Source organism: Agelaius tricolor, unplaced genomic scaffold (genome assembly GCF_023055355.1).
Source record: "Agelaius tricolor isolate 1412-34295 unplaced genomic scaffold, bAgeTri1.0.p SCAF_8, whole genome shotgun sequence".
Taxonomy (NCBI): domain Eukaryota; kingdom Metazoa; phylum Chordata; class Aves; order Passeriformes; family Icteridae; genus Agelaius; species Agelaius tricolor.
The window spans coordinates 40,508,927-40,535,199 of NW_027269268.1; the positions used below are offsets into that span (position 1 = coordinate 40,508,927).

The 26,273-nt window shown below is 40.7% G+C and overlaps 2 protein-coding genes across 2 annotated transcripts in view; one reads left to right on the top strand and one right to left on the bottom strand.

Moving 5' to 3' along the window:
• Positions 1-2,500: 2,500 nt before the first annotated feature.
• LIMCH1 (LIM and calponin homology domains 1) overlaps positions 2,501-26,273 on the bottom strand; it is a 188,776-nt gene continuing 165,003 nt past the window's right edge. Inside the window, exons 27-36 of the mRNA XM_071432482.1 lie at positions 24,712-24,804; positions 23,746-23,850; positions 22,269-22,405; positions 21,346-21,476; positions 19,438-19,561; positions 18,145-18,222; positions 15,452-15,560; positions 14,435-14,537; positions 11,481-12,089; positions 2,501-4,954 (exon numbers count right to left, since the gene is read on the bottom strand). Of these exons, the coding sequence (XP_071288583.1) occupies positions 12,064-12,089; positions 14,435-14,537; positions 15,452-15,560; positions 18,145-18,222; positions 19,438-19,561; positions 21,346-21,476; positions 22,269-22,405; positions 23,746-23,850; positions 24,712-24,804 (906 nt within the window). The 3' untranslated portion in view covers positions 2,501-4,954; positions 11,481-12,063. The remainder of the gene's footprint in view (positions 4,955-11,480; positions 12,090-14,434; positions 14,538-15,451; positions 15,561-18,144; positions 18,223-19,437; positions 19,562-21,345; positions 21,477-22,268; positions 22,406-23,745; positions 23,851-24,711; positions 24,805-26,273) is intronic.
• Positions 5,504-7,633, top strand: LOC139592658 (endogenous retrovirus group K member 5 Gag polyprotein-like). The gene has a single exon (XM_071432726.1). It carries the CDS (start codon positions 5,504-5,506, stop codon positions 7,631-7,633), a length of 2,130 nt encoding a protein of 709 aa, XP_071288827.1.

Here is a 26,273-nt window from a genome sequence, read left to right on the forward strand (position 1 = left end):
TTCTTTTCCCATTTGATAAATTCTGTTATTTCAAGGAAAGATTTGCAGTTTGGTTAGTTTTGATTTAGCTTCTAGACCCGTGACTGTCTTCTGCAGGTTTTAACCAGCAGGTCATCTGCTTAGGAAAAAAATACATCTGTGAGCTATGGATGTGGCATTAGCTAAGAGAATTTACAGTGCATCAGGTGCAGGGAAGCAGATGGACTCTATGGATGAGTGAACAGTGACTTATAAGATTATCTTGAATAATGGAGGTTTTTTTTTCCCTAAATGACTTTAAACCCCATATGCTTTGGAGTTTACCTAGCTTCACTAGTTACTCTTGCAGAGCATGAGGCATTCCATAAGAACTATGGAGCAGCAGCTCCCTCTTGCATGTTAAACTCATGGTACATTTTATAAAAAACATGAACGAGAAAATAGGCACCTCCTCAAATGCCAACCCCCCACTGTACTGTAGGAAGAGTCACATCCTGTCCTGTACCTTCTATGTCTTTTTTTGGGCTCTTATTACTTGAAAAACTTGAGCAGCTTCCAGTTTAGTCATTTCCCCTTATCAGGAAATTCAGATGAAATTACATTCCTACCGGAGGCTTTTAAAACTGTATAGGAGACCTATTTGCCTTTACAGGAGATTTATTTTACTGACATTTTTGTTTTCCCATCCAAGTAGTGGTCATCTGCTCATTTTGAGTGTTCACAACCCCTTCTGATTTTCACTGCAGATGTGTCTCTGTCATTTTGTCATCTTGTCATTTTGTTCCCCAGTTTCCCAACCTGGTAAAGGGCAGACTTCCACTCTGCACATTTTATTGAGTAACTACTTGACCAGCCTCCCATTACTAGGAAGGGGACCCACCAAGACCTGTACCTAAAGCTAATTTTCTAAACAAAGTGGTAGCTGCCTGCTTTTAACTATGCTCTGGAAGAGTTCACTGGATCATGATCAATACTCACAAGGTAAGCAAGCTACTGATGTTCATTACCTGTGCCTAGAGCCTCCTGCAGCTACCAGCACCTGTCTGTGCTCACTGATGGCCTCTGCACCAAAACACTGGCTAAGGAGAGAAAATAAATGAGCAAAACAAAGTGGGTTGGATGGAGGAAACTGAGCACTTGTCCCAATAGTCTATGATGGGGGAGAGGAGGGGATGGGGGCATCACACCTGGCCAGGATGTAGAGGAGGCACAGAGCTCTCCTGGGGTGCCATGCACACATCCCTCTTTGTATGGGGTATCCTCTGCTCTGATGTTTGAACCTCAGCTGCAACAGCCCACTCGTCTCTCCCTTCACCTCCTATTTCTCCCATACACCCTCAGCTTCATCCCACTGCTCAATAAGCTCAACATCCCCTCTCCCACAGATGCCAAGGCCCTGTGAACCCCGTGGTTTCCCTCAGGGCCCTCTAGGCAGCCTTTGCTACCTGCAGGTGAAGGTCCTAGGGAGGTAACCAGGTGACACAACTCCCCATTTACAAGGTATTAAAAATTATTTTGCCTGACTGGGCAGGTCACATTCACTAGAAAATAGTAATAATATTACAAAAATCATACCAAGATTGCCACCATTTTCTCTGGCTCATAGGGGTCACAAGCAGTGTTTGAGTGCCAAGCAGCCTTGGTGCAGAGTTGCTGGAGCAGAAATAGCTGCCTGACTGCCTCCAAATCCAGCCGCAGAGCAACCTCCAGTGGCAGCGAGCAGTTCCCGCAGACAGGGCCCCGATGGCACTGCCGGGAATCCCAGCGTGCCTCTGCCACCAGAGAGAATGCTGGCCTGCATGGACACGCTGGAATGGCACATGGCCACCACCACTGCCATTAGGGAAGCAGGATAAAAATGAATGAATGAATGAATGAATGAATGAATGAATGAATGAATGAATGAAAACTTAAATTGTCTGTACATCCCCATGTCTCATCTGACAGCCAAGATGCTCTACTGGCACAAACCCAAACTTGTCATCCACTTAAGACCCAATAGAAAAAGGGGCAGTTATTAGTTTAAAATTTTCTGTGAACTTTCTGCTGGTGACTGGACAAGTCACACCCTTGTTGCAATTCAAGACTTAGTGAGATACCTCAGTAAATGCAAAACTAAGCACAAACTCCAGGATCTTTGCTACGTGGAAATGGAATTAACCAAGCACGTATTTAGCACTGCCATACAAAGTGCTTTGTTGAGTGAAGGTCTGAACCACAGTTCACCAACATTGATGAAAGACCTGAGGACTTTGGGTTAGCCTCTCCACAGAAAGCCTTTTCTGTTCATCTTTTACCACAACAGGCACACATGCTCTTGTGAATAGAGGGCTACAGCTTTCAGTGGCAATCCACAGTGTATTTTGCCATCTCAGCCATGTCTTTTTTATTGTCTCATCTCATACACTAAGTCCTGGGAAACATAGTTTGGCTCAGCCAAACTCAACCAAGCAGAAGCCTCTACTCTGCAATGCAGGTTCACACAATAGAAGTTAGTTAGAATAAGTAAAATCAACACCACCAAAGGTAATCAACATTTTATTTATAAACATACATTTACTATAAAAGCTGTTGAGTTTTAGACAAGTTTTCCTAATTTCCAGAGGCATTTTAGAATAAATAAAATAAAGGGAAGATTAGCATAATTGGTATTCAACATTAGCCCCAGCTAGGAGAGCAATCCTTGTCCCTGAATGGACATGCAGATAAGGATGGTCCCCTTCTGGTTCACCAACCTTTACGACATTCACTGAAAACTACAGACATACTGCATCAATAACACTACATAGCAAGAGTAAGGAAAAAATACACCATGAAAATGGGCTTGTAAAATACAGATGGGTTATGACACCTGTTCAGGTTCTCTGAAGTAGTAATAGGCTAAATAAATTCCAAAACATCTAAAACCCATTACATATATTGTACTTGCTCAGCAATAATAAATCATTTTTTGCAACAAATACATTTACATTGCAGTTCAAATGTGTGAAAGCATTATTTTTTTTCTGTGCTCGAAGTTCCTGATTAGAAATGTATAATCTTAATGTGTTCAAACTGGAAAAAAAAAAAAAGAAAAAAAAAATCTTAGCCTGAATGAATTTGCCATGTAAGATTCCAGAAAGAATATAAAATCAAACATAAGAAGTTGGCAAGTATGATTTGGAAAACTGTTGGAAATTATTCTGTGCTGGTGAATAGATGTTCATTAGGGGAAAAAATCGTCATTGTTGAGCGCTGCTTCATTTTGCTTTGAGTACAATCAACTTTGCTAAAGCATGCATACACAAAACTACCTGATAGACACTGGGAGCAATTCCTGAGCAGCTCCAGAGACCCAGTGATGTGTCTGCAGAGTGATGCAATATCCCTCCCCCCTCTTTCATGCACTTTATCCCAACCATGCTCCTAAGCCCTTTGGGCACTTACCCCTACATGAATGAGAAGCGGACCTGACCTCTGAGACACCAACCTTTGATACACTTGGGGACTGATTTGCACATCTAACTCTACCACGTGGATGAAGCAGTGCTAGAGACTCATATCAAATAGATGCACAAGCATGCACAGTCTCATTTAAAAATTAGGTTCAGACATTATATATTTACATATCCTTAATGCAGCGTAGGGAGTTATACAGATGTACCACATCAGATATGAAATCTGCTTCTTGAATTTCCATGTTGCACATTCTTTGTGGGAGAATGTTTTAACAACCACAAGCAGAGAGTAAGCATCCTGGTTATCAAAACCTTTTAACAGTAAATCATGCAGGTGGTTGATCAAAATATAGGATATCACTTTTAGTTCGAAAACATTTGTCTGATTTATTTAATTTTTACTTAAAAATATTCCCCAGGTGAAGTCCAAGAAGGACTTCAGCTTGTTGGATTTATTGCATCCATAAGTCATTGCTGACTGTGTGCAACAGCTTTGCATTTTCTAAGGCACAATATTAAGGAAGTAACATGTAACTTTCCAGCAGATAGTCACAATGTCCTCCAATGACATCACATGTGTGTGTTTGATGACACGTAGTTTTGCATGGTTATGCAACTCACATGCAAGCAACTGTCTAGCATTTCAATAAATAATTGCTATCTAGAGAACAACTCAGAATTATTGCTTCCCTAATAACCACTTCATTTCTATTTACCAACACATCAAAAGATGACAGATATGCACATAGATAAAAGAAATCTCTATTAATTTAGTTTTATAGTGGTTTTAAGGCAGAAAAAGATTTTTTTCCTTCCATTTGAAGATATTTCCAGTAACTGTTTACCAAAAAGTGTTAGGATATTTTACAGTTGCAATACATTCCCTAACTTTGTCTGTATATTGTAGAATCTGCTGAACCCTCTGTTTCAATGAGCTGCTGGATCACTTTAGTAAGGAGCACATGCTTAATCAAAGAGCACAAAGGAAAACTGTCCCAAACACAGGCAAGGTAGTTTTTCTGCCTGTGGCTCCAGCCTCCTCCCTGCCCATCTTCCACACTTCTGGGTTTTGCTGACTATTTTTGGATAGTGGATGGAGGAACACAGGCTCAAGGATGTCTAATTCTCTACCCTAGGGGATTACCCAAACCACATGTGTTTCTCTGCATGAGATTTCAACCAAGTGTAATGTTTGCAAGTGAATGAGCAGATGTCCACCCCACTCAAATCAATTGGCAAGTCACATGCCAAAGAGAAAAGCTTCACCACAGCATCAAATTCAGCTCAGAGACTTGCACCTCTGCTCAGTTGCTCTTCCCCACATCACCTTCCATCGAGTTCAATAAAAACACAGGCTGCTGAACTTATTAAGAAGGATTGCTCCTGATGGGAATTTTTCCATTGTTAATGGTATGCAGTCTTTAGGTTCAATGAAGAAATCTTTATTTCAGAGAATATTAAGCTATAGTCATGAACATTACTTGAGGTACACAAACAAAAAATCCTATGACTAAAGGTGCAATAATTTATTTGTTTAACTACTGTGGAAGGGGCTAACAGCGGGCCTGTTAGCTAAAGGAGCGAGAAGAAGCTGAGAAGTAAGAAGAAACTGATAAGGAGCTCTCTCCAAGGCTGTAACCAAGGAGACCGAGAGAGGAGGGACAGAAGAACTTTGCAGCTGGATGAAACATTTTTAGAAAGTTAATTAAGTCACCGTAACTTTTTCACCAATAGTATTATGTTGATCTATTGTGGCCAATAGTAAGGATAGAAGAAGGATAAACAACTGGAAAGTGTATAAAAATCAGCCATATTCAATAATAAAGTGTTGCCAACTGAGACTGCTTGTGGTCTCTGCTTTATGTCGTGACCGCCTCGACAGCGACATTTGGTGATCCCCGACGTGATAAGAAGTCGGTGGGGGCCCATACGAGGTCCTAGCAACTGGCAACCGTGACCCACTGGGACGTAGTGGGGGAGGCGGCGTTGGTGCAGCTGAGAGTGGCAGGTGGAAGCCACAGGGAGGTCCGGACCTGATTTTCTCCAATCAAGACACCTGGAAGAAGGTGAGCCACCAACTAGTAATAATGGGACATAACTTAACTAAAGAGGAAGAAAATGTTTTGGCTACATGGAAAGTTTTGTTAAGAAATAAGGGAATTAATACGTCAGACTATGCCCTTCGAAATATACTGCTGTGGGCTAAATCACAGAATTTTGGCACTGATCCCCACACAGCATTTAGTGTTAAGGCATGGAAAAAAGTCGGGGACAGACTGTGGGAAGTCATCCGAAAGGGAGATAAAACGGTTGTCGATCTAGCAGTTACTTGGGAATCGCTCTTTGAGGCATTAAAGGAATGGAAAACAGAGCGAGAACAAGCAGAGCGGGATGCGGACGAAGAGTTGGGGCTGATAACAGAACCCGACGGGGGGGATGAGGCAGAGGGGGCCTCTGATGGGGAACTTGAAGAAAGTCCGGGTGCCATGCAAGTTACCTGGCAAGCTGCCAGAGCTTCCGGGAAGGCTGCCAAAGCTTCCGGGAAGGCTGCCAGAGCTTCTGGGCAAGCTGCCAAGGCTTCTGGGAAAGCTGCCAAAACTTCTGGGCAACCTGCCGTAGCATCCTCTTATCAGACCCCTAAACCTCCTTATCACACACCTGCACAGCAGCTCGCAATAGTGCCTGTATATACTACACCGCTACGCCAGTTAGCTGAAATGTCTTTAGCAGAGAGACAAACCCAGCCATCTGCCCCCCCGCTTCCCTCCGCTCTAGTCCAGCCGTCCGCCCCCCCGCTCCCGTCTGAGCGGCTTGAACAACCTGCGAGGCCGTATCCTCCGTTACCTGACAGTGACAGCAGCAGCGAAGCAAGTGATGAGTCGCCTGCAGTAACACCTGAGTTGGGGCAAGGAGCTCTGGTCTCTTTACCTCCAAAGAGCTCTAGCCTTGCTGCCCCATGGACTTTGCCTCCATGTCAAGTAACTGTGCTTCCTCGACACCCTAAGGAGTTTTGGGAATTTGTTAGGAAGAAAGCAGTTGAAGAAAAGAATTGGGACACCATAGAAAGGTTAGGTGCTCCAAGAGTACCTCAGGAGAACAGTGCCAATGCAAATGTTGCTTGTGATAACCCTATGGCTTTTCCAGTTTTTAAAGCAGCTCCTGGAACAGGGCAGGATGACAGTCATCACGTCTTTGCCTGGAGGGTTGTGCAAGACCTCCAATCGAAAGTGGCTCAGTACGGTATTAATTCCTCAGAGGTAATGCAATTAATACGTGTGATTAATGCAGATTTGCTTTCACCTTATGACATCGCGCATCTTGCTACAATTTTATTCCAGCCAGTACAATACGGTGTATTTCAAGAAACTTGGAGGCGAGCGGCTGAACGCACTGCTTTAACAAACATGCAGTTGCCTCAACACGACCCTCGTCATGCTGTGGGTGTTGATGCCCTACTGGGCACTGGGCCTTTTGCCAATCCAGATTTACAGGCAAGGTGGGATCCTTCGATTTTGGCACAAGCTCAACAAATTGGCATGAGTGCCTTAACTAAAACAATGGAAATGGCAGCTCCAAAACAGAAATATGTCACTATACAGCAAGGGACGAGAGAACCATTTTTGCAATTTGCAGAAAAACTTGCTGCAGCTATTGAGAAACAGGTAGAAGATGAAACCTTGCGAGACAAATTGTGTGTACAATTGGCTAAAGAAAATGCAAACCCAGATTGCAGAAAGATTATTGATACTTTACCTGGGGAACCCACCTTGTCTGAAATGGTTACTGCTTGCTCAAAAGTTGGTTCAGTCGAGCATAAAATGGCAGCTCTTGCTGCAGTGCTAAGACCTTCAGCAAAATGTTATAATTGTGGACAACAAGGGCATGTAAGATCACAGTGTACCACAGTGTCAAATGCTGTCCGGAAAACAACATTTAAGCCAAGTGCAAGCAGCGATGTTGTGTGCAATCGCTGTGCTAAACTTGGGCACTATGCTAAACAGTGCAGGAGTAAATATCACGCAAATGGTCAGCTATTGCAGGGAAACCCAAAGAGGAGCGCGAAGGGGCGCGTGGGGAAACAAATACCCCAACAACAACAACTACCACAACAGCAAATGCGGGCCTTCCCAGCACTGCAAAGCTACCCATTTGCGAGCAATACTCAGGGGCAACAAGCGGGTCCGCAGGGATTGATATACCCACCGCTGACACAGTAACCATTTTGACAAAAGAAATATGTAAAGTGCCCCTTGATGCCTATGGTCCGATAGGACGGGGATTGAGTGCATTTTTAATAGGGAGGTCAAGTACTACACTTAGAGGTATTCATGTGCATCTAGGGCTTATTGATGCCGATTATTTAGGACAGATTCATGCCATGGTATCCATCGATGACCCTCCTGTCACTATTCAGAAAGGAACCTGCATTGCTCAAATTGTACCTTTTGTAAGTTCTGTTCCAAATACAGTGGACCGAAGTCGCGGCGCAGGAAGTTTTGGATCAACAGGAGTACCTCAAGTGTTCTGGACTGAGAAAGTAACGGAGAGCCGTCCAGAAAAGACATGCACTCTCACTGCCAGTGGATGTCATCCAGGAACTATATCAGTAACAGGTTTGATTGACACTGGAGCAGATGTCACAATACTCTCGCGACTTTGCTGGCCTCAATCGTGGCCTCTCACTCATGCAAGTTTTGGACTCCTGGGGTTGGGTGGTGCTACAACAGGTGGCCTGTCAGCCACTGTAATTAATGTGAAACATCCTGATGGCCAACAAGCTAACATCAGACCCTATGTTGCCGATGCTCCTCAGAGTTTGTGGGGACGAGATTGCTTATCTCAATGGGGTGTCAAAATTACTACGGATTTTTAATGGGGGCCACTGTGATGCAGGGCAATGAACGTCCAGTCGTAGCCCTGACATGGTTGACAGATAAGCCTGTCTGGGTTCGCCAGTGGCCCCTTACTACTGAAAAGCTTACTGCCCTGCAAGAATTAGTCACAGAACAATTGCAAGCAGGACATATCGAGGAATCATTCAGTCCCTGGAATACCCCTGTTTTTGTAATAAAAAAGAAATCGGGAAAATGGAGACTTTTACATGATTTACGGCAGATAAATGCTGTAATGGCAACAATGGGAGCTTTACAACCAGGCCTTCCTACACCCACAATGATTCCACAGGAATGGCAAATAGTTGTCATTGATCTGAAAGATTGTTTCTTCACTATTCCATTGGCTGAGCAGGACAAAGAAAAGTTCGCTTTCACTGTGCCTTCTATAAATCATGCGGAACCTGATAAAAGATATCAATGGAAGGTACTTCCCCAAGGCATGAAAAATTCGCCAACTATTTGTCAATGGTTTGTGGCACAGGCCTTGTCAAAAGTGCGGGAGCAATTTAAAAATTGCTACTGTTATCACTACATGGATGATATCTTGTTGGCATCTGACAACAAACAACAGTTATCAGCTCTTAAACAATGTGCTGTGACAAATTTGAAGGCTTTTGGCCTGATCATTGCTCCAGAGAAGGTGCAGGAACACATGCCTTGGAAATATCTAGGTATGTTGGTGACCAACACTCAAGTTATGCCTCAACCTGTAAAGTTAGACATTGATGTTAAAACTGCTACTGATGTACAGAAATTGGTTGGTTTGATAGGTTGGATTCGATCATATTTAGGTATAACTAATCATCAGATGCAGCCATTGTTTGATTTGCTGTCAGGCATCACCTCCTCTACTGATAGGAGGCAATTGACCTCAGCGGCAAAAAAGACCCTAGAAGAAATAGAATTAGCCCTAGCACACAAATTTGTTAACAGGATAGATATCTCTGTTGGTGTTCAATTGTTTATTTTGAAAGACCATGAAATACCATGTGGGATACTGTGTCAATGGAATGATAATTGGGAAGATCAACTGCATATTCTGGAATGGATATTTTTATCTTTCAGATCTCGGAAAACAGCTCCAGGACTTTATGAGCTTTTTGCAGACATTATCATCAAGGGCCGCAGGCGATGTCATGAGATTTTGGGACATGACCCTGTGACCATTGTGATACCTGTACAACAGTGGTATTTTGAATGGTGCTTTCAAAATAATCATGAATTGCAGTCTGCCTTATCTTGTTTTACAGGCCAGATCGCATACCATTTGCCTTCTCATCCTGTTCTAACCCTGACTAAAGAGATTCCTTTTGAGGGGAAACAAATTTGTTCTCCTGTTCCAGTGGAAGGTATAACGGTTTTTACAGATGGATCCGGGAAAACCGGAAAAGCAGCTGTGGCTTGGAGAAAGGATGATCACTGGGAATATGAGACAATGATTCAGCAGGGATCTCCTCAACTGGTTGAACTTTCTGCTGTTCTTTTGGCTTTTACTTTGTTTCCTGGTCTTGTAAATATAGTTACCGATTCCATTTATGTTGCCAATTTGGTTAAGCATTTAGATCAAGCAGTGTTGTATAATGTTCAAGAGAAGCCATTGTTTAATATGTTAGTAAAGCTATGGACAGTTATTGGCACTCGAAAACATCCTTACTTCATCATGCACATTCGCAGCCATACATCATTACCAGGATTTTTTGTTGAAGGCAATGCCTATGTTGATTCTCTAGTAGCTGCTGCTGCAATCAAAACTGTACCCAATGTGTTGCAGCAGGCAATTTTATCTCATCAATTTTTTCATCAGAGTGCTCAAGCTTTACAGCAGCAATTCAAATTGTCTTCTGGTGAAGCAAAATCAATCCTTTCTTCTTGTCCTGACTGTCACATGACTCATGTCACTCAGTATTATGGTACCAACCCTAGGGGCCTTTCGGCGTTAGAAGAATGGCAAACTGATGTTACTAAAATACCAGAATTTGGTCGCTTTAAGTATGTTCATGTTACAGTTGATACTTTTTCTCATGCAATGGTTGCTTCAGCATTCACAGGAGAAAAAACTCGTGATGCTATTCGTCATTTTTATCACGCCTTTTCTATTCTAGGTGTTCCGTGTCACATAAAAACAGATAACGGCCCAGCATATGCTTCGCAGAAAATGCAAGCATTCTTTCGTGCTTGGGGCATTGAGCATTCTACAGGCATTCCACATGTCCCCACGGGCCAAGCAATTATTGAAAGAGCTCACGGACTACTTAAACGTCAGGTCCAAAAACAAAAAGGGGGAATGCAACAGGAGTCACCTCAAGTGAGATTAGATAAAGCTGTTTATGTGTTAAACTTTTTGCGTCCCCTACCTGATTCACAGTTATCTCCAATCTTTTACCATTTTTCTTCTTTGAATTCTAAGCAACCAGATCTCCGTAGAAATGTTAAGGTATGGGTTAAGGATTTGATCACTGGTATATGGTCTGGCCCAGTGGAACTGATAACCTGGGGGAGGGGTTATGCTTGTGTTTTGACAGATAATGGTCCTCGATGGGTTCCTGCTCGCTGTGTTAAACCTTACCTAGAACGTGCAGGAAAGGACAGGATGGATGGTTCCGCAGTTGAAGCAGAACATGCGGATGACACTGGCTAAGGCCATATATCAGTACTCAAAGATGGATGAAGGACAGGAATGATTGTATTAAGAGTGGGAATTTTGTCGATGGTTGTGATTGTGGGTTTTGTATGTCCCCTCTCTGCTGGGATTTTTGCAAAGGGCCCTGCAAAAGTCCATAGCAGCTGTATTTACAGTCCAAAAACAAAAAGGGGGAATTGTGGAAGGGGCTAACAGCGGGCCTGTTAGCTAAAGGAGCGAGAAGAAGCTGAGAAGTAAGAAGAAACTGATAAGGAGCTCTCTCCAAGGCTGTAACCAAGGAGACCGAGAGAGGAGGGACAGAAGAACTTTGCAGCTGGATGAAACATTTTTAGAAAGTTAATTAAGTCACCGTAACTTTTTCACCAATAGTATTATGTTGATCTATTGTGGCCAATAGTAAGGATAGAAGAAGGATAAACAACTGGAAAGTGTATAAAAATCAGCCATATTCAATAATAAAGTGTTGCCAACTGAGACTGCTTGTGGTCTCTGCTTTATGTCGTGACCGCCTCGACAGCGACAAACTACTACCCTCCATTGAAGGTAATATAAACAAAAAATGCTTCAGAAGTACAGGATGTATTATCAAACTAGTCTCTGTATAAAAAAAGTTATAGCTTCAGTTATAACAGAGAAGTCGTGCTGTGATGTTTAGTTTTCCAAATGCACTGATTAGATACTATCTCAAAATTACTTGTCAGCTCAAGTTGGCATATTCTATAAAGGTTCTGTAAACTTAAACTTTTTAATTGCTAGAAATATTAAAACAAAACAGCTTTATTGCATGTTTATTCTCTTATTACTTTCAAAAGAACAAGGTAACAGACTGGGTATCATAAGCATACCTGAAAGGTGGTTTTGTTTTCTTTTTATAGTACTTAGGCTTTGCCTTCCCAAACATGGTCATACATATTTTGCAAATTTCTTAAGGAAGCAAAAACCAACATATTGCATTTCAAAGGAGCAGGTGCAGCTTTTTTGTGAGTTTTTAAAAACGAGATGAGAGCTATCATGTCCATGGATTCAAGCTTTTACAAGTGATTGTCTGGAGGCAGCCGATACATATGAGAAGAAAGTTCCTTCTTGAAATTTACTAGGACTGAAAGTCGTGTCACAATGTAGTTGGCTGTCCAGCAGCTAGACAAAACAAAACCAAAACAAGTAATTGGTTACAAATTTTAACAAATATAGACTTTTCTGTACATGATCTCTACAACTCAAAAAATTGTATCTGGAGCTATATATATTTGTGCCCTCTCTTTTCTTTCTCCTGAAAAGCTGGGATAGTAACTACTAACAAAGATTCAGCATAATTCCAGTGGAAATACATTTTCCTTGCCACATGTCAAATGCATTCTGCATGAAGTTTTATCTTATTTTACACCCAAATACTCATGTGTATGCTTATTTCAGGCTCTGCAGCCTTTGACTTTGACACTCATCAACCTGTGACCGTTCCCTGTGTTCGACACTGAATAGAGAATTTCCTTCCTTGTGAGGTTTTGTTGTACAGAAACAACCTACTGATATAAAAGCCATCCACTTTTATCTGAAAACCAGAAATATTTTGGACCCTGGACTTCTACATAATCCTTAATGCTTTTCTAGTTGTCTTTTTTTTTATGATTTATTTTGAAACAGAATCATCCAGTTTTTTCAGATAAGCTTCTGGGAGTCAAAATATTTCATCAAGATGTCCATAAATGCCTCAAAACAATACTGACTAACCCTAGGTTAGACAGAGACTGTCACTTCTGCACAGGTTTCAGATGCAGCCATGGGGGCAGGAAGGCACAAGCCATGCAATCAAACAACTGATTTGACATTTTGCAGCATTATTCCCAGAACTGAAAGGCAAAACACTGACATCGCGCCAGTTTATTCTTAATTTCAGGTGTGCAGTGCATCAAATTTTAGTTTAAAAATAGCAACTAGAAATATTTGCAGTTCTATCAAAAGCAGTCCCTTTGAATTGTCAACAACAGTTACTGTAGCTTAAATTCAGCTAACGGGATTTTGAGATTTTGCATGACCAGTGGACACAGCAGGAAGAGGCAATTTGTTGTAAAAATTAAAAACCCCATGCCATTATTAATCTTCAGTAGCCATACATTTTCTCAAAACCTATTTCCTCTGTCATGGACTTGGTTACCATTCTGCTGGGCATGTACAAATGCAAAACATTGTTACATGAAACACTGCACACAACTCTCTAATGCATTTTCTAGTAACACTGCTGTAGGAGTTATGATGGAGTGTATAAGCTGATAATTTTTGGACCTTTATCTATCCTCAAGGGACATAGATTTTCATTTAAGCAAAAAGGACTAAGAAGAAAAGGAAATTATAACTTTTATACCTTCCTCTCTTTTTTGTGTAAAGCTGCATGTGCAAATCTGCATTTTAAGGGCCAGGACCTCATCCACATGAGGAAGATTTATAGCATCCAGCACAAAGGGAAAAAGCTATTTCTGAATATTTCAGGTTAAATAAATAATAAAAAGTTGATAACATTTCTTAGCAGAATTTAAGAAAAAAATTGCCAAAAATCAGTTATACAATAGCACCCTCTAGCTCTGCTGATGGAGAAGTATCTCATTCCTGAAGCACCAGAGCAAAAGTACCCATTTTTCTTCTGGCAGAGGTAGGGAGGTACCTTTCCTACTCCTGAATTCCTACAGCCAGTACTTTTGAGAGAGGGCAAGGGAAATAGTAAGCAAAAAGAGCTCTAGATGTCCACTTATCAGTTGAAACTGTAGGCAGTGAATATCCCAAAAAATATTTTACAGGAAGACAATTAATCCTATTGTTTTGCATCTTACTGTTTCCACAAGATGGAAACCAGCATGATCACTGACCATCACTGGTGACATTGGGGCAAAGCTGAAATGTTCCAGTAATTTGGTATCAGGTACAGAAATCCTGGACCTGGAAAGACATTTAGGTGACCTGTTCTAAGGCAGTGAAATCACAAAGTTTTCTTTCTGACATGCAAGTGTTGGGCTCATTCTTCAATATTTATGGCAAGAACATATCTGGGGATACATTCACAGGGATTCACTATGAGTTACAGAATGTTCTTAGTATTTTACATGACCATTTTGAAAGGGAGGCCTAGAGATTTAAAAAATGGGAACTTCTCCAAACACGGCCCAGGATCCTAGATCAGGTAGAATTATCTACATTGTCTCATGTGATGTGAGAGATCCAAGCCTCTGCGTCATGCAAAATCTGTGCATAGTATAGGAATTCATGTTTATGCACAGAAACAACCTTTGAGTCTAATAGTGCTCAACAGAGATCCTCTGGGAAAATTTAATGGGCTTGGAAATCTTTTCTGATAAGAGAAAATCATTAAAGTGGCGTGGGAAGACTCCTCTTCCCATGGTGAAGCCACACCTGAGTGTCAGAGCTGGACAAAGCCACCAGTTAAATCATGGCCACAGTGTTCCCTGTCAGAGCTGCCAGGGCCTGGTACTCACTCCTGGATCGGATGTAGCAATCATTGCAGTTCAGAAGGCCATTTCTGATCCGGACATCCGTGCCACTCGCTGCATCTCCCAGCTGGCCCTTGCAGACCCCACACTGTCAGGTGAAGAACACAGAAAGTAAGAGAGACCATGCCCTGCTATTTGTCACAACTCTTCCCAAATTTTTACTTTTGTTCAAGTAGTTCTTGGAACGGTGAGAAAAATACCAGCTTAGAACCCAGCCCATACTCCTGGGGAACACTGCAAACCAGTAAGAGGGTTTTTATAGAGGCAGAAGTGTTTAGGACTGGATTTCAGCAGCCTCTGCTTACACAGAAGTGAAGCCTAATTCTTATATGGGACATCGGACTTTGAGGCTGCATTCTGAAGGCAGGTAAGTTGTGATGGCTGAAGTTTAAAGAGGCCAGAGATTTAGTCTGGGTAAATGTCTAAAATCAAAAGGTCTTCACAAATGTTTAATATCAACTGAGCTAGAGATAATGGAAATGGATACTTTCTGATTTCTCTAGAAAACACGCAAGAACAGTCACAAAGTATTTCTGATAAAAGCCAGAATACACCATTCATTCCATAGTCAAAGCTTTCCAACCATGAAGCAGATCAAAGATGGCTTTGGGACTGATCATGCTGTTGGAAGGAAAAAAAATACCACCCAAAAAACTCACAAGGTAAATAATGTTATATTTAAAAAACAATGAGCACAATAGAGAAATTATATGATGCTCCCTCCCTGTAAGTACAGAAGCTAAGTTTGCTTGCTTGATCACAGGTTTTAGTCCAGTTAACGTGTCTGACTGCAAAATAACACATTTTTATTTTGCAGTCAGACACATGAATTGGACTAAAATTGTGTTACTTCCACTTATATAGTTGTGTTATTTCCACTTCTTTACAAACATGCTCAGACATAACAACCATGTAAATCCCCATGTCCTCTCAGTTTCACAGCTACTCTCTACTTGTACTGTGCATGACTTGAGGTTTTTCTTAATAAAGCAAGAACCATACCCTGAAGCACTGAATATGGAAATAAAGACCGAGTGTTTCAATAATCATGGCAGCTCCTTTTCCAAGAGGGAGACCACAGGTAGAACAAAGCTTCTTCCCACTGACAGACCTAGGAGGCAAACATGGCTGTAAGAACACTGCAACTGAGAGATAAATATGGCTTTAAAAGCACTGCAACTGATGCTAAAATGAAGTCAAATATTTAGATAGGTTTATCAAGAGGGACAGAATGGGAGGAAGGAGCACTGGAGGAGTTTACATAAATACACATTGACCCTTCAGCCACATTACTGAACCCACCTGTGCATCTGCCTTCCAGATAAGCAAGCAAAGGGCTTAAAATGCTTCAATGCACAGCAATTCAGATACAGTTCCCTGCCAGTCTGCTGTGCTAGATCAAGGGAGATGCAAGCCTCTTAACAGAGGCCTGGGTGACAGGGAATCATGCCTGTGGATTCACAGAATCATTCGTGTTGGAAGGGACCTTAAAGATTATGTAGTTCCAGCCCCTCAGCCAAAGGCAGAGAACCTTCCACTAGACCAGGTTATTTAGAGCCCTTTCCAACCTGGCCTTTAACACCTTTAGGGATGGGGAGTCCACAGTCTATCTGGGCAATCTGCCTCAGTGCCTCACCACCTTTATAGTAAAGGTTATTTAGGCCTAGTCAATGCCACAGCAATTTACACAAATTATCTGAGTCAGACTCTCTGCCTGGAAATATTTCAATTTGTTTACAAATGGACTTGCTCAGTGCAAGTCAGAAAACAGGGATGCTATTCTTGCACCCAGTCAAGCTGGTGAAGCCAATAGTGACAGCAGAACTACAGTAGCACAGACCAGGCACTGGCTGGCTCATTTCAGACTGTGCTGCTGCAGCCACTTAATACTATAACTAGTCAGAGAAAACCTGAAATTGGATCTCCACCTGCAATCCAGAAAATACTTCAACTTGCACCTTCAGCAGTCCTGAAGGACTGTCTAGACCTCTCTCCTAAATCTGCTGTTGGATGACAGGTGGGTGAAGGTTCAGAGCCCAGGAATAACTGGTGCCCTTTTTCATAATAGTTTTAATGGCAGTGCAGGTACCCACTTTGTGGATCTCATACTCTTCACTTCTCTCCTGCCTGTCAGCCTGCCAGAACTGATGCTTGGCCTAGTGAGATGAATCTGAGACCAAAAGGGATCCCGTGTCATTCTGTGTCACCAATGCTTTTTTCAGCCAGGGCTGAAACCAGGAGAAACTGTGTGATACTTCATGAGTTTTGAAAAGACAGTTTGATGAAATCCTACTCAGATAAGCAAGTTTGCAATCTCTTGCTATGAGGTTTTGATGCAGTAACACAATAAGCCACCAACAGAGACAGATCTGGACTGCAGCATGACAAAAGAGCCATTTAGGAAAAAAAAAAAAAAAGAGACAGAGAGAAAGAGAGACAGAAACAGCAGAAAAACTCATCACAATTAGAAAATTGTCCTTGCTTCCAACTATTGAGCCCACCAGCTACATGGGAAGCACAGACTTATACCCTCTTGTTGGTTCATTATCATTATTCCTTTTAGAATAACTTCACTGGGGGTTTTTTTCTCCCCTCCTACAGCCTTAACCCTTCTGCTTCTGTGTTATTTCTGAGCTCACCTTTGTTTTTACTTCTTCTCCACTATCAGAGTTACTACAAGAGCAAATTAAAGTCTTGGATCTTGGGAAATTTTTAAGAGTTTTCCAATGTTTTAGTGGAAAAATGAATTATATCCCATCTATTGTTTACAAAACTAAGACTTATTTCAGGAAAAGATCATGCAAAAGATTCTCACATCAGAATATAGCTACTTCATACTTAATAATATGTAGTAGCTATCACAACTAGCAACCTGTAGCAAGGAAAGGATCTGCAATCCCACCAAAACTGCAGCTACAGTTAGAAAAACATAATAAATTGTTAATGTAAAAAATTGCCAATAATTTCACATCAACACAAGTGATATCAGAAGGAGGGCTTTGCTCTGAAAAGTGAAGAACAATGTAATTCAAAAAGAAAGAAACTTTCTGCATTCTGTGTTATATTAATTTACCCTAAATAATAAGCAAACTGATTTTAATATATCAGTGATTTAATCAGGCTACATGTATTTAGAGTTGGTACACATAACTCACTGAAAAATTAACAGATTCCTTTGAGAGAATCAAATCTCTAGGAGATTAGCATAATTGTGGGCAAACTAAAATTCAGCAAAAAAGCAAAATGTGTTTCTAGTTTCATTTCTAGTTTCATTTCTAGGAAATGAAAGGAAAAAAATTATTTTTAAATCAGTAAGTGCCAATGTCTAGAACAGATCTTACTCCTGAGCACGTGACTATTCACAATGAAGATATTCTTTGGCTTAAGTGCTCTGAGCTCAAACTTTGACTGAAGTTTATACTGTCCCACTTCAATTTTATTGAAACTTTGATGATAAGCAGAGTTCTAGAGCTTCTCTCTGAACTGTGTTATTTGAAAATGTAACAGTACCACTGAAGCTGGCAAAAAGTATGGGAGAGGGAGCTACATGTTTATCCCATGGACAGCTATGAATTGCAACACTTAGCAGACTAAATAGTGCATCCACATAATACTAATGTGATTTTCACTCTGGCAGTTCACCAGCAACTACAAGATGTGTCTTGTCTGCAAAATTCCTTATTGACCTTTAGTACCTGTTGGGTGAGTGACTGAGAGCAGCAGGAGAGCAGGGAGATGATGGCCCAGATCGGAAGTTCTCATGATAGCCTGCCCTAAAATACAGCAGAGAAGATGCATTACTACAGCTGAACAACAAATAAAACCAGGTTTTGTATGGAGAAACTCCAGTTAGTGAATTTCAGGATTTTTGGTTCTGAGTCTGCTCGCTGCTGCGCAGTCAGGTAACTCACACAGTAATCAGCCATGTGGAGACTCCTGCCCACCGCACCAATCTGTCATAGCCCCCACCATGATGAAGGAGGGTTAAGCCAAGTCACACCACACCACACTCTCTGTTGGCTCTTTACTGAGTAAAAAGGAAGCTACCAACATGGAAAGGTAGTTTATTCAGTTAATGGTTATTTGGTATCTATGCTACTGTGAAAGAACTTGGTGATCAAAACCATGGTTTTTGTTATCAGAAATCATAGGACTGATCCAAACTGTAACTGCTTAAAATGGTTTATAGATTAAATAACAATTTTCTCAAACATACACACAAGCAGTTTATAATGAGGAATAGGTAGTCAAACCTCAATCTACATTAGTTTTGACTGGATACAACCTTAATAGAGGTAACAGGTTCTGCAGAAGACTGTGTTCATATATATGCTAATGAAAACAGATGTTCCTTCCTCGTTGCATAGCTTCTTTTTGTAAATACTAGGCAGACCAATTCTTTATTTACCAAAAGAACTGGTGTTACCATTCAGTAAGGCTTACTCTAAAACCACAAGCAAAGCAGCAAGAAAAAAGACTTCACCAAAATTTACAGCAGAAGGAAAATACTACTTTATCTGAATCTTCTTTTAAAAGGCATAATCTTTAAAGTACTACAAAGTAGCAATCAATATGTGTTTGGAAAATGGGGAATGAAGCTTCTGGATACCATCTTCAAAGAGGCAGATATAACCTGACATTCCCACCCTCATATTTAGCTACTTATTAGCTATAAATGTTTGTCTCAGGCAATTAAAACAAATTAAGCACATGAAAAGTTATGCAGATATGTGCTGAAAGAGCTAAGGGGAAAGAAGAGAGAGGCATGTAGGGGGTGTGTTCCCTCCTGAAATGAGTAACTGTGGTGCCTGTAATGAGAAATCAAGTAGATAAATGTTAGCAGTCTCTGTGGGAAAGCCAGACATGAAGGGCGTCTTCACACTGCAGGACTCATCAAACCCAACCAACAAAGGACGCTGAGCAGGAGTATAAAGGAGAACAGAGCAAGTAGGACTTCTCAATCTCTTCAATAACCTTTATGTTCTCACCTCCTTGCTTCCCCTGCAGAGCTTGGTTGCTGTCCCACAGTCTGGCCCAGGAATGGTCTCTGCCGAACGTCCTCCGCGCACTGTGGAGATCGCTTTGTCAGCAACTGCTGGTTCCAGGAGACATCTACAGCCAGAGGTGGGGAAAACTCAGCATTTGAGGCAAAAGGCTTTTGTCAGTGTTTATAAACCATCATGGATTGTGGGCACACAACAAAGGAGAGAGATGTACTGCTCCTTAAAACAAACTTCTCAGAAACCCCCACAAAGTCAGAGACAGGTTTTGCTACATCAGAAAACCTCAATGAAACATCATTCCTCAGCATTACCCTCACATACACATGATCTACCCTGCTGCTGAATGTATATCTGAAGGGGAAAGGGCAGGGTCAAACAGCCATCCACAAAGAACACTTGGGAAAATAAGGTGTTGTAATGGAGGAAGCACCAGAGACACGGAAGCTTCCATGGTGCTGGAGGATCCAAACTTCTCAACAGCAGGAGTTAAGGGGATGGTGGTGCTGTCACTGCTCTCCATAAACCTACTGATGAACAGTAATTCCTTTGTAATTTTCTTCTGTGTTTCACATGGCTCAGTGACAGTAACAGCCTCACAGCAAAAAGCAATGACCTGTGAGATGCCCAGGCAGGCAGCCATCCTATCCTTGAGAAACACTGCATTACCTGGACCCTGCAAGATGAATTTTGTGGCTCACAGCTGGAGAGAAGCCTTACCCTGCTGTGTGCCAGCCATCTGGTTTAGAGAATGAAAACTTTGCTGGGGCCTATGAAAGGCCTGTTACCTGTTTATTTATTTAAGGGTTTAAGGAGGGAGCAAGGATGGGATGCTTTAAGAGGCAAGAAAGGAGCTGTCAGAATACTTGCAGAGGACCAAATTGTTGAAAAGAACCCTTAAGGGAAAGGAAAACCCTTAAGCAGGGTTATTAGCAGATGTTGCTTAAAATTGTCAAACCTGTTAAGTTTGCTTAATCACTACTACAAATCCCCAAGACTGTATTGCTGGATAATATATATTCTGCTTGCTTTCTTTCTTTGTGCAGCTTTTATCAAAGCAGTAAGAATACAATAAAACTGAGACAAGGAAGCCTACTAAGTTTAATAGGCTGAATTTTCATTTGGAGCAAGTGATAACACTGAAAACTTTTCAATCCATAGACACTTAATTTTTTTAGAATAATGAATTTTTATGCTGAACTGAAAACAGAAATCTAAAACTTGATTTCAGAATTTGCATTCACTTGCTGTCTTTAGTCCTACTTATTTACTTTCCACTGTTCACTTGAATTAGATAGATAATGATGCTAAGTTCATGAATTTGCTTTTTTTTTTAGGGTGACCCTCATGACAGCAATGCTTTGGGGAAATTCTTTCCTTCAAAACCATCAATACTTATGGGAGCTAAAAAAATAAATTAACTTTAAATGTCATTAGACATTGCTAATGACAAAATTGAGGCAAGTGTTGCTTTAGGCTTGGCTTGAAAAGGTTACATATCACATGTAGTGATTTTGACTGGACTGAAATGGAAATCAAGAATCTAATTACCTATAAAAACACAAAGTAAGTGTTGGAAATATGGTCTCTGTATCAAGATAAATCCTATATGTTGTAGGCATGTAAGATTATGTAAAAGATGGAAGATAACCTTTTTAACTGATACTGTGAACGTGCAGGCCTATAAACGAGATATTTGCTGTCATCTCTGATGAAAACAAGAGGAGATTAAATTTCACCTTAACATATTTATCTTTGCTAACTTAAAATAAAATTTTAGTCTGAGACATTCCAGTTTTGAAGATATATGTATACTGTCAATTTCCAAAATTCTTTGAGTTAGGTTCCTGCTTGACTTCTATCTGGAGAAGAACACATGCATAGGAAGAGTCTTACTCTCATCCTGAGTCAGAGGCAGGTTCAGTCTGGCAGGTGAGCTGCGCTCCATCCCCAGCATGTGGTGCTCCTGTTCACTTCCTCCTTTCAGGATACCAGTCCCTGGGTACCCTGAGAGCACCTTATTTCCACTGCAATAAAAATAAGTCACATTGTACAAACAAAGTCAGGAGAAATGTCACCTAGAACATAATGGCTAAATCAGACTTTTGAATATCAGTCTGTTTTTTACAAAAAAGATTTTTGTTCTGTCAATTTTGCAATGACAAAGCAATGAAAAAACTTTGATGAATTAACAAGTTTGTCTCCAAATAGTCCAAGTCTTACTGCTTACCTCAAACTGCCACTTAGATGAGCTGAAGATCATTTTGGATTTGTAGAAAAGAGCTTCTTTGACAGAAAAAAAGCTTTAATCCATGTTCTCTATACACTGCTCGGCATCATCAGATGCCTCTTCTCTTTTGTGAAACCTGTTAATTAGCAGTTGAGCAACGTCCAGGACTTCAAACACCACCTGGCAAGATTGGGTATGGCATTTCTGAAATAGCCAGGCAACTTCACACAGGTTCTGAGTGAAAACAGCTACTGCTCCTTTAGTCTTTCAGATGGCTTGTGAAATGTGCACAAGACAGTGCAGTGATGCACACAGATGTCTGAGCTGTCTAAGGTCTGATCTGGTTGCTGTGACAGCCTCTTGACAAAGCCATACAAGAAAAAGACAACACTTCTGATATGCACAACTAGCACTGTGCACTGCCACACGTGCATTGGTCTGTGGGGCCAGTGAATACTGATCAGGATGTATTGCATGGAGGCCACCAAGTGCTGATGTTCCAGCATCAATTGTGGGCACGTGTGATATCCCAGAAGCCAACAGAACACAAAGCTCCACAGGGTTAGAAATGCTTAGGGTTAATACATACCTCCTCTTTTCTTGCCAGAGTTCACTTTCCTTGCTTTTCAGAGGTGACATAGTGTCCTGCTCCCAGAGCAGCTTTTTCTGCTTTGGAATTTCTTTTTGCTTGCCTTCCACTGGACAGCTGTTCAAATCAGTTGAGTTCTAGAAGACAGATGAAGAAGGAACAAGGAGCCCCCCTTGAATTTGTCATTGGAGCACACATGGGAAAAGTACAGGCTGCTCCTAGAAACATTGTGTTGACACACCTTATTATCAAAAAGAACATCTCACATTTATATAGTAGAGCCACTTGACCGTGATAAGGCTCACTTTGCATTTAATTAAGACTTTAGCTGAAACAACAACTGGTTGGACTAAACTGAGCATGAAATAATTTAGGTACCAATTATGGTGCTAAGGATGGCAAATCAAAACTTCCCATTACATAATCTTTGGCAGAAATCCTTGAATTATTTTGAGAGTCTAGACAGTCTCCCATTGGACTTGTGAGGACTTTGTGAATGACCTCAGCTTGTTGTCACTGCCTAGGAACAAAGCATTACTCACATGCACTGGGCATCCTCAGAGGCAGCACTAGTACAACTTCCAAAGTGCTACAGGAGTGGTTCATACCTGACTTGTGGAGCTTGAAGAAGCAATGGCATGAGATCCTTTGCTTCTGGGTGCAGGCAGTGCCCTGACTGTGGCATAAGCAGCTCCACCAAGGAAGTGACTGCTACACAGTCATGTGGAAAATTGGCCATGGCTGAGGCCTTTGCACAGGGATGAGTGAGAACAGGGGGGCAGGAAGAGTGAGAGGAGAATCAATTGATAAAGTACTCCTAATCCTGAAATTCAATGGAAAAAGGCAAATGACTGGGTGCTGGTGCCTTAGGCAAGAGGAAATTACATCTGTGAAACCCAAATTTACTTGACTGTGATTTCACCTGGGGTGTCATTCTCTGATCTCTGCAAACACTAACTTAATCAGATGCTAGATGCATTAAATTAAACATTTTTTGCTGCATGAGTGAAACATAGAGAGTAAACATTCCTCTATTTGTTTCACTGCTTTCTAGGAGGGATGATGGGAGAGAAAAGGAGGAAAACTGGGAAGGTAGGATTCAGTCTCATCTGAGATATATACAAAGCACTATTTTACACTCAAGATTTTGTATTCAGGGAAGCCACTTAAGATTTTGTTGGCTTTGGAAGATAATTAAAATTCCACAGCACTGTTTAAGGGACAGAGCATCTGCAGACAGAAAGTATCATTCTCTGCTCTAGTTAAAAATGGGATGGTAGCAGTTTGCTTGGGAATACAGTTACTCAGTGAAAATCTGTAAGCTACAGCACTCTGAGGCATCACCAGTTAGAGATGGGACCCAGGGAATACCCTTACTCTTACTGCTCCCAGACTTTGATGGCTTTTAACAAAGGATTAAACTTTGAACTAAAGATGGATTACTCTTCATTGCCTTACTACTCCATGAGAAACTCACCACTGTCTTGTTTCCTTCAGTGGTAGAGGAAGAAGAGGAGAGGAGCTCAGCAGAATTTGAAGAAACAATGAATGGAACTACAGTATCCTCAATTATCTTTCGTTCCTGAAGAAAGAGGATCAGGAGAGAGTGGGGGTTAAAAATACAGAATCTAAACTGTGAGCTTATGAAACACATAAGAAAAATAAGATTTGGCTATGTACAAAATTTAGATGGCTAGATAAGGACTTGTGGTACCAAGAATAATGGTAACACCTCAATTTTTAATTTGCTTTGAGGTTTTGCACTTCCATTCCTTTTACCACTGAGATGGAATTTCCAAAACAGGAAAGAATATTTCACTTGCATGGAACTACTGTTTTGCAGAGCACAAGTATACTAAGTTTTATATAAAAGACCACAAGTATGTCTCTCAAGCACAGATGAGAAACCATCCATTTACATAATGCATAGACAAACTTATAAGCCTTTTCCAGTTTCCTTCAATAATGACCTACATACAACAGAAGAAAACCATTATATTCTAGATTGTTAATATTCCACAACCACAACCTTTGAATATCTCCTGTGGATTTGTTTTTTTTTTTTTTTTAAGGACAGTTACAAAATTCCTCCATGATCAAACCCAAGGCAGACAACAATTTCACCTGGAGTTTCACCAAGTCTAGGCACCAAGTATATGCCAAAATACACAGGGCTCTGGCCCTGCAGGGAAGTCTGAGCGTGCCCAGACACAGCTGTACTGACTCACCCAGACTTGCACAGCAATTAGACACCTCCACCTATGCAGAGGTGCTGAGGATATCTGTCCAAATATTTAAATATTTTTCCTCAACATCTATGGCAGTGTTTAAGAGAAACAATCCTCCTCAGAATTCAGCCTTGAAGAGGATTTTCATTAATTAATCTAGGTATGGGATGATTTTTTTTTGTTGTTTTTGCAACCTCCTCCTTTGAGCCTTATACCTCCTCATAGTATCTACGCTCCTCCTCTTCAACTTCTCTCTGGGCCTTTTCCCATTCCTCTTTCAGCTTGTACTGCTCCTTCTGATACTTCTCCTGTACATGGACACAAATGCAGGTAAAATCAGAGCACTCAGTATTAAGAGCAAATTCTGTAGTATCCCCACAGTAAAAATGAATTTGCTAAGAGTAGTTTAATCAGAAATAGGATTAAATAAAAGGATAAAAGGATATTAAGGATAAAAGGATAAAAATTGGAAACATCCATGGGTGTCAAAAAAAAAAGTTTCTTTTTCACTTTGCCCATTTTTTTCTAGGACTTACATTTAACACCTTCAAACTTCAAGGACCTTTTGACACATTAGAAGTAGTTTAATTTCTTAGAATTCTAAAAACCTTTGGTTGGAAATTAAGTTTATGCTCAAAAATATTAATAATTTCTTGTTCATCTTACTGTATTAAGTTTCAAAAATGTTTCACAGACCCCGAAACACTGAGACAATGGTTGTATATTAAAAACTTCAGCAAAGTAGCATATAAATAAGCAGGTTTTGCAGATACCAGGACTAATTTAAGAGATATGCCATTAACTCTAATTTAAGAGATATGCCAATACAATTTAATGAATGATGAATAACTATGCAAGTTTAAGAGATAAAGAGTGTGCAAAGCTTTGAAGAGAAAAAGATTATAATTAGCTAAATAGCTTATTTTCTTCCTTGAAGGCATGATTTCTTAAGAATTGTTTTCACAGAGTTTTGTGCAAAAAATTATCTCAAAGAGGTGTTTAAAATTGTTTGCCAGAGCTGGTTTGAATATGGAGAGGAATGGTGCCTTCCACTTCTCTCTTACACCAGTTCCAACGTCTGTTCATATTGGTAACCACATCTGCCTATTTCAGAAAATAAGCATTTACTATTGAGAGTGTACCCCCATGTGCCAGAAAAATTATTATGAGAATTTTACACTATTTTAAGAGGTGCAAAATTAGATGATCTCAAGAAATCATAGAGATACACAAGTCCTACTTAAAGGATTATAAGACCCCATTTTATTATCCTCCCTCCTTGGACAGTTTGCTCTTCTGTTACATGCAACAAAGACGTGATTTCTTTGGGATCAAAGCTAGTCACAGTTTCAAAAGACACTCCTGACTGACTGGGAGATTCAGGTTCTCATGTCCACTGCATTTCTTCCCACTAGGACACAAACCTAGAACTTTTAGAGTTTACTGTACCACTAGGCAAATCTAATGGTTGTTTTGAAGATATTTCCCTCTCTTACAAAACCCCCTCAAACCCAAGTCCTTTCATGTCCAAATTTAGCTTGGTATTTTCCAAGAAGAACCTGTGAACAAAGCAGAATCCTATGAAAAGTTATTAAGACCAGAATTTTAAAGAAGAGTTAAAGAAGAGGCATCAGGGTTAGGAAATTGTAAGTCTTGACAAAAAGGCTCCAAATAATTACAAGTTTTGCAGTCTATGTTCAGCATAATTTAAATATAATTGAGGACCAACACATTCAGTTTAATTGTGCACTGGATTGCAGGACCAAGTCCTTTTGGT

Bases quoted from the DNA above. Each gene is read 5' to 3' on its own strand.
- LOC139592658 (XM_071432726.1), top strand. From the start codon at position 5,504: ATGGGACATAACTTAACTAAAGAGGAAGAAAATGTTTTGGCTACATGG.